Source organism: Sylvia atricapilla, chromosome 15 (genome assembly GCF_009819655.1).
Source record: "Sylvia atricapilla isolate bSylAtr1 chromosome 15, bSylAtr1.pri, whole genome shotgun sequence".
NCBI classification, from domain to species: Eukaryota; Metazoa; Chordata; class Aves; order Passeriformes; family Sylviidae; genus Sylvia; species Sylvia atricapilla.
The window spans coordinates 381,526-390,835 of record NC_089154.1 but is presented as its reverse complement, the minus strand read 5'-3'; the positions used below and the strand labels follow the sequence as shown (position 1 = coordinate 390,835).

The window sequence follows — 9,310 nt, the reverse complement described above, 5'->3', positions numbered from 1 at the left end:
CGACACCAGTAGGTCTATGTACAGGTACGGAGGCTGCAAGACCAGTCCCTAAGTGTTGCACACAGATATATGTATATATATATATGGAAAAGTATATATTGCCATTCTTGCCATGATCATCTTATGGGGTTTTATTTCAAAGCCCTTCTCCAGAAGCAATGTTTTTCTGTCATGCATGAGTGAAGGAGTATGTCAGCACCTCCCTGCCCTCCCCTCCTCGAGGCAAAGGAAGCATGTGCTTGTTTTAGGGATCCTTTATTTCATTTTGTATGCAACTAGATGGCCTTAGTAACCAAGTAGGGTAGGGGTGGATATTGCATGCTATCCAGTGACTTAGAAATACATTTTGCTTGCTATGAGCAGAGCTTTGATCAAATAAAATAATATTTAAGATAATGATAGCCACCCAGAAGACATGTAATTTGGAACAATAAAAACACTATTACCATTACTTGTCTGCAGAATTTTCCTCTTAAAAACTAATTTTAAAAAATCCCTCATAAAACTTATCATAAAAACATATAAGATGACCATGGCATAAATGGTAGGACAGCTTTCTTTTAAAAAGTTTATCATGCTACAACCAAGACTTAATACACATTTTATAGACCTTTGATAAAATCTATACAAGACATAGTTATCTTAAGAAACTTCCTTTTTCTTTTTCTAGATGTGACTGATTTGATAAATAGAGTTCCCAATCCTGCTTCTGATGAAGTTGTTTGGAATTTCAGGGCTTATGCAAAGATATGGCCAGATTTTACCAACTGCTATTCATGTGACTAATCTCACTGGATTAGTCATGTGGACTGTTCATTGAATTCAAAATTAGCAGGATTGGGTTTCATGTGTGGTGGTGAAAGTGTGGCAATAGATTTAGGAGGGTCTTAATTTTCCAACTTTATACAATTAGTAATGAGCAACTTTCTTTTTTGTAAGTCACTAGTCTGTGATGTAAAATGCCCCAAAATAAAACTGTAATTGAAGAAAGGCACCTTTATGTTAACTTATATTTTTGTTACAGTTTTTACTTTTGCCTTTTTTGAAAGTTTCCTAGAATGTAGAGCATCTGTGAACAACATGAAGTAAGCACAAGCCTTTTGCAGTTGTCCTAATTATAATTAGCTTTTATACTGTAAAAGCTACTATGTTGTCCCTTGATGGTTATGTGCTCATGGTATTTCCATGCAGAAAAATGAAATCACAAAGCATCTGACAAAAGTGTCTATTACAAAAAACAAGATTTACCAAAACAAGATTTATAATGACTGGCTTTTGATCAATGGCAGGAAAAGAGTTCAAGGTCATACAGATCCTGTTCTGCTTTCAGATGGGTTGAGGGTGTTTGACACTTGCCAGAAAATATGTAGCATTTTTAGAAGAACACTCTCAATACATCCAGCTGTTTCTATAAACAAGGTACATGAAATACTATACAATTAGCTGTTTCTGCTTTTAGTCTAAACACAGGCATCTTGGCTGGCTTTGTTTGAGCTCGATGCCTTCGGTCTAACCAAAGGCCATACAAAAGGGAGCATTGTAGCTTTTATAATAAAACAACTGGATTATTCTACCAACTTACAGGATTACAAAGCAGGTGCTTTTTATTAATTGATGAGAGCTAAAGCTCATTTTTGATAGATAATATATATTTATTAAATGTATTAACGTGTGTTTTATAATGTACCCTTTTTTCCGCTGATTGTTGCATACTGGTATCTTATTAAGTACATCTTTAAAAGATTTTCAAGACAATCAATGTGTACCATGATGACTGTACATAAGTACACAAAACTACAAAGGTTGTAAAGCATGAGCAAATGTTTTATTTTCAAAATGCTGTTCTTAATGAGAATAAAGGCTTTACTATTTACTTACAATGTTTGCCTCCACTTGGTTTTACAATCCACAGAGATTTTTTCCATTGCAGTGAGCAGTGCTACAGACAGAATTGCTCCTTGGTGCAGTTCCTCAATATAAGCAAAGTTAAACTAAAGGAAAGAGCTCCTAAACCACATTCCTCCACCTCTGGCCACATTCCCACTCCGACCCTTAGCTCTGGCACCTATCAAACCCACGGTGAGCCAGTCAAAGAGCACAGCAGCCAAACTCTTAACACAAAACGGATTTTTTCCCCCTCCCGTTGGCTCAGTAGTTTCCTGTTCTCGTTCAATTGCTTGTGCTTGTGAAAAAGAGGGACATGAGAATACAGCTGGGCTTCAAGAGTGCAGGATGAGAGTTTTTTCTTCAAATGGTTTGATTTTCCAGATCTGGTGCAAGAACCATCATCACCAACCAGAAAAAACCCAAGGGATGGGTACTGGTGTAACAGTGAAGACAAAGTCCGTGCAAGTGATGGGAGAAATCCATGTGGAACCAAGTCCTAGAGACCACCCGTGTTTTATTAGGTGTTCAGTCAACTGCATCTTTGACTTACATGGAATTATTTGTAGTTCTGCTACCATCTTCTCTAACTGTGAAATTATAAAGGCGTAAATAGGACTCTGCTTGACAGGGCTAAGTTAAAAAAATAATAAGGGTTCCTTAGCAAGGGGCACAATCTGATTTTTACTGTGCTTGGACCTGATATAAGTAAGTAGCCTGCATAAGATTGCTGAAAATGCTGACACTGGGATCTTAATTCTGCACTTTGTCAGCACATGTGCTAAGTGGTAACAAAAGGGCCTTTGACTTTTCTCCCCTGCAGAAATGCAGCTCTCATTGCCTTCCATTGGAATTGCAGGGGCCCAGCGTTTCTGCAACTTAGACCATTCTGAACAGAGCCTGGATTTGAGTAAATTGTCACAACTCTGCAGGAGTCAGGGAAGTCCAGTTTATGATAAATGAAGATTTAACACTTGCCTGCATGTGGGTAGAACCCCATTTAATTTCATCTAGTTTTGTTCCTGTCAGAAAAGATTTTAAGTGAGCAGTCAGGTACACAAGATTCAACATTTTTGGCTAGATGTGCACCATTCCACCTGTTTTAAAAGAATTGCGCTCACTGAGACTAAGACTGAATTTTGTCTTGGCATGCTGGGTCCTTATATAACCTGTCTTTGATTTACAATACCTCACATGTAAAACTTTAAGGATAAGAGCGTTTCTAAATCAGTATCACAAAGTCCATGAGCTCTGTGCTTTCAGTTTTAGTGAGGAAACTAAAACTGTGATGTTGAAGGATTTGGGGTACATTTGTCCAGCTCTTCTGCTTTTCTTCCCACTGCAAACATACAAAAAAATTAATAGGCACAGAAACAAAAAAGAAAACATCCATTCTTCCACAGCAAATACTCTGTTCTTCAATAAATAAATAAAAATCCCCTGCCCAACCCAAAAAGTGTATTTCTTCTTTATATGGCTTTTTTTTCATGTTTTGACACAGCTTCAGCACTCAGATACTTGCACACAGTTCTCTGTGCCAGCTGTGGGAGTTGTGCATGTGTAGCTGAGGGCAGAGCTTTTTGCTAGTAAGAAATCACTGGATTGTTAAAAAAAAAAAATTGAAAGCAGCTCTTTGAGGTTTCTGCTTTGAAGAATTTTCAATTAAAAGTCAGTGATGAAGTCATACAGTTCACCTAGCATATAAATATATTTTTGTCATTTAGGACAACAAGCAAGTTCAATAAAGAATAGTTTTTCTGTGTCTCAGTGGAAAGAAGAATGTTATCCATGTGATTGCAAAGGGTCTGCCAAGCTGGAAAAATCAGTCAAAGAGCACAGGGTTGCTTGCTGGAGTAAACAATTCTAAATGAACAAAAGCTCTACATGAAAGTAAAATGTCCCACCTCCTAGTGAAAGCTGTTTTCAAAGCTCTGTGTTCTTTCAGAATGTTACATCTGTTAATAAAGATTAACCTAATGTTTTTCTTTTGCTGATACAACATTCTGATCACTCATTCTACTGGTGTGATTTCAGCTATCTTATTTTGGTTTTGATATTTTAAAATTTTACACACAGCCTTCCAGCTTAAAAAAACCTGCTTTTCTATTTCCTACACTTCAGAAGATGGGTCTGTACTATACACCTTTTACATCAAGCAAGTTTGTTGGGAGATTTATATATAAAAGCTATGCTAGAGGCAAAGAAAGCCAAATAAGCCCCAAAAAATCTCCTTTTCAACATACAGTTTTAGGAGATCTTAGTTACCCTTCCAAGGCATGCAACTGAAAACCAGCAGACACAATCCTCTTGGTACATACTGGGAATACTGGGCTGCTACAGGCCCATGTGCTGATCTAAACTGCTCTGTGTGCTCCCACCCTGGAGAGTCTCAGCTCATAGAAAGCATACAGGAAAAGTGCTGTATGAGAAGGGACACAGCAATCCCCTAGAAACCCAAAATGAAACTGCAGCAGCATGATAAATCCTCTTTTACAATGGTCAAGACAATACATTCCCAGTGCCTCAATGGCACGAGACCTGTCTGGATCTTAGGGCTTCTGTTTGTACAGCTGTTAAGAAAAAAAACCCAGAGTGGATTTAATATCCCATATGACTATGAACGTCTTGTAAGCAAAATACTTTCTATTGCACTGAATTTTATCTAATATTCCTGGATGTGATGAGGCTGACATTTGCAAATATTTAATAAAAACTGTAACATTCAGAAACCTCAGGGCTCACACACTTTCACATTAAAATGAGCAGGTGTGTTAGGTATCTACTAATAGTGCTTTTAGTCAGTAGAGTCCTTGTCTTATCATAACCTGTGTTACTTAAGCATAACAATTTCCAATCACATCACACCAAGCAGGAAGCACAGGCTGTCAGCATAAATCTGGATTTCAGGCAGTTATTTAAACAGTTTTTGACATAGACTTGGTTCCTATGCAGATAGAAAAGTAAGATGTCCTCAGGATTCAGATAAACTGGAGAATGAAGCTGCCTGGCTACATTTTTTCACTAGAAATTTCCATTTGAGAAATATATTTTTCAGGATGTGCCATCTCAAATTGAACTAGCTTGCTTAAAATATTTTGAAATGCCTAAGGAAGATGTTTAGAACAACTTACACCACCTGATAATCCAGCCCATTTCCTTCACACAACACGTATCTAAAGCAATGAACAGTTTAAATGTCAACATCAACGACCTGGCTTACAACTGTGCTGTTCCTTATGCTGAATTTTAGCCATTTTAGTCCTAGAAGTCCTATCGTTCTTTCAACAGAGTGAGAAACCCATTTCAGCTTTCAGCTGCAGTTAAAAAGTGTTAAATTTGAGCTTGAGCAGCACCGTTCCCGTTGGTCTCTCTGTGTCCACAGTCACTGTGTGTAACTCTGCAGGGCCAGCTCATGGCAATGACAACTGTCCTGCTGCAATGGGAACCATTCCCTCTTCTCTGCTGAGATGTCCTGCACGTTGGGGAAAGGCCTGTGCACATAACTGGGCAGAACAAACTGCCCCAGGATGCCATTTACACAGTGGGGATTGCAACTGCTGCCAGTCTCGGGGGCAATGCCAAGAAAACTGTTCTCACAGAAAGCTGGATTCAGGAAAATTACAAGCACTTTAAATCCCAAGATGTTTGTGTAACTGAATGTGTGAAAACTATCTACAGGGAATGCCTAATTTAAGGAGGCACAATATAAGAGTTAAATAACACAATCATGCTCACTGGCAGCATGATCAGTACTTCATATACTTTTAAAACAGCTCCTGTTCACAGTCCTGAGACATAGAGGAACAGAGGCCTTTAGGTGCTGTAACAGTTTAAGTTAAGGAAAAATAAAATCTCACATTTCACTTATTTCTTCTAGTACTGCTATTTCTACCTGAATAGGTCATATGGTTTCTCCTATTAGAACAGTTTAATTTTTTTAGCACTACCTTTCAGTCTCTTTACTGTATTTTTCAGTCTTCTTACTCCTTACTCTTATTTTTTTGATAATGAGAAAACCTGATTAAATGGTGCTTTAGTCACGTGCAGGTTCCAAATCATAGGACACTACAGCCACCACAGCAATAACAAGCACTAGTGGGGACTGTGATTAATTTCTTTGGAGGTGATGTGGGGGTGTTCTTGAGGAGCACAACTGTTTAACTGCTATTTTTGACCTGCTACTCTTACAATAAAGTCATCTACTGCTTGGTGTGCCATGTTCCTTGGGAATGCAGCTCATTTGACATAGTTTGTCATGTCTGTGCTGCAATGCTGAGGCACAGATGATGGCTAAAGGAAGCAGTGGAATGTATCTGGATTTACTGTTCATTAGCTCCCAGGAAGGGAAAATTCAAAAATCTGCAAAACTTGGAGCTTTTGTCCTATTTATGTAAGCATTAAGTTTAAACAACCTTATTCTCTTATTTGGATGGCAGACATAATTTTCTCTCTTCTTAATGTACAGGACCGATGTTCTGGTTTGACACTTGGTTGTTTCAGCATAAAAGTGAATAAACTATAACCAACTGTGTGCACTACTGTATAACATAACTGGCTTGTGACAGTAGCTTAGGAAAAGTTTATGCTCCCACACTCTTTATACAGTGCACTTCTTCTTCAAAGAAACCTAAGAACTACATTTAGTAATTTAAACAGTTGAAAACAGTAATGAAAAATACTATAGACTTGAACTATAAGAAGATGAAAATCCAATAAAGAAAATCTATTGCAATAACTTATTAGCAGGGCTTAGAGTAAAAAATATATATATAGAAAGGAGTTTCACCCTAGCCTCCCAATGAAATGGCAAAGAAACCTGAACATGAAATTGGAGCCACCAGCAATCTTGCTGAAATAAGACCTGACTTTTAAAGAGACAGTTTTTTTATGAAGTGTTTTATAATTTTAGCCTCTTAGTATTGGAAGTCTGCCTGTATATAATTATTAGTGAAACCTTTCACTCCAGGAAATACTCAGTCACTAGTGATAGGAAAATGATCTATTTAATACAGATAAATTAACCAAACAAATGATAAAATGGAAATTACACCCATAGACACTCCTGCAAGTCATGAATCTGAAATGGAACTGTTAGAGGATCACTCAGCAGAAGAGGCTTTTGAAAACGGATTTTTAAAAGTGACAGGACAAATCTAATTCTCTAAATCAGGAGCAGTTTGTCAAATGCTTAGTCTTGCTTTCATGACTGCAGAGGACAAAAAGTTGCAGGGCATTTTTTAATTTGCTTAGGATCAGATTAGCAAAGCAAGAGCTGAAATACAAGAGACTTCCAAACACCAACATTCAGCCATGCACATGAGAAATAACGGCTGAAAGATCTCTAGCAGAATTTGTTTGTGCAATGCACCATTGCTTTCTTCGTATTTTGACAGGAAGACTCAGAATTCATTAGAATATATTTGAATGGCATTTTTACAATTCAAGGTGTACAAAAAAAAGAGAGAAATATGAGAAGATACAAGTATTAGAGTAGATGAACAACTGACATGAACACCTCAGTTAGGAGAGAAAAAACTACCAAGAATTAGATGTACTGGAGACTATTGCTTACAATTATCCAAGTGTCCTCCAAATCATTCAATGATGTGAGATTTATGAAGAAACAGCCATAAAAACACAACAGTTTATGGAACACAAGCCCAGACTGAGGGGAAAATCCAGAATGAAGGCAACCAGTGCATTTCCAGAGCATCTGATTAATGCAGTATTTTTCAATGTAAATAGTTAAGATAGAAAAAGAGAACGATGGAAACAGAAAGGACTTACTAGAAATATAAATCATTCCAGAGTGGCAGGTCCTCAGCTAAAAGCATTTGGGGATTCACAGGCAAAAACCAACATGGAGAGAAAACCAGAATTCCAGATTTGCTGGGCAGCTTCATGAAAACTGCATTTATACCCACTAGCCCTTCTTATTTCTGACATGATTCCAGCTTGCAGACTGTGATAGGTTCTGTGAGGTTACCAAATTTAAACTCTTGTACAGACTAAAACAAAGCATCAGGTAAGAAAGCAGACTATTACATTAGAAAAGACATCTGTGTGACTGATGCCACAGGGAAGGTTTCAAGAGAGTCAGGGCAGGCAGTTCCTGTGTTCTGCAATTTGTCACCCCCTCCTTTGTATTCTCAGTCGTATTTTAACACTCCACTAACAGCTCGTGGTCTTTCCTTCCCTGCCTCATTTCCCCCCTTCTTTTTTTTAACCAAGAGTCTCAAATCTAGTTTTGCTGCAGGACTATTTGGAGGCTTTATTTTTCAGCTGGTGACAGCCTTTTCTCCAGGCTTCTAACACATCCCATAGTTATAAATAGAAATTTGGGCTTGCTTATCTAAATGGCTTACAAAAAACACCAGCAGCATTTTCAATAAAAATGCTCCAATGTTTTTCACTTTTAAGGTTAAAACCAGAAAAAGGAAACAAAGAAGATTGCAGAACCCATGAAGAATTTCTCCTCTCCTTAAAAAAAAGAGAAAACAAACAAAAAAGATGTTTATATAATCACTGAAAAATCACCAAATTACAATTTTCCTTTTTTTCCATTACAAATGATTATTAACAATTGCAGAGTGATGAGTGAAAATACAGCTTTGGTACTGGAGGATTAGTTCAGACTTGTGCTCACAGGCTCACTGCTGTGCCTGTGAAAGTACAGTTCAGAAGATCACGTAATGTAGTTTATCTAAATGATCATCTTCCCTTTTTATTTTTTCAAACATTCCCAACGTAGTTTCAGAAACTAAATGTTACTGTAATCTTTACAAATTTTCAAAGATGTCTGAGTCCAGGGTGTGGACCAATAAATTGGATTCTGTATCATGAGTCTTATGACTTCTATCACTACATTCTCAGCTGTTAGTGCCAAGATTACTCTTTCAGAAACATCTCAAGCATTTTGAATTAGGCTTGATGAAAACCACCAGCACATACTCAGCCTTCGGTACTGCTTTGTTCTTTGATTTTCTTTTTTTACTTCCTTAAAAACAAACAAACAAAGAAGTTTTATGGTCTTCTTCTGTTCAAGTCAAATTTTATACAAATGCTTTTAAATTGCAAGCAATCATATATATGCCCCCATTTTAAACCATTTTGACTGCAGCACTTTTGATTTCAGAAAGAAAAAACCAAATACCTGTAAATAGTCATGTTTTAAAAAAAGAACGGAGAGTGAAATTCTTTCAAGTGCAGTGTCCTAGTGACAGTAAGTAGCCTTTCACTTTTAACCTGTTTCTAAAGTTTAGTTTGAAACCAAATTATTAGAAAAAATACATTCAACATATAAGATCTTAATATATATGTGTGTGTATATAAATCTGTTATATCATATAAAAGATATAAAGTCTAAAACCACAGAATCTGATGAGGTCATTACTTACAAGAATTCCATTATGAGATTAATTAAAGA

The 9,310-nt window shown here is 37.0% G+C and overlaps 1 protein-coding gene across 1 annotated transcript in view; it reads right to left on the bottom strand.

The window, feature by feature from the left end:
- Positions 1-2,304: 2,304 nt before the first annotated feature.
- IQCK (IQ motif containing K) overlaps positions 2,305-9,310 on the bottom strand; it is a 38,243-nt gene continuing 31,237 nt past the window's right edge. Inside the window, exon 8 of the mRNA XM_066330329.1 lies at positions 2,305-3,223. Coding sequence (XP_066186426.1) covers positions 3,162-3,223 — 62 coding nt within the window. The 3' untranslated portion in view covers positions 2,305-3,161. The remainder of the gene's footprint in view (positions 3,224-9,310) is intronic.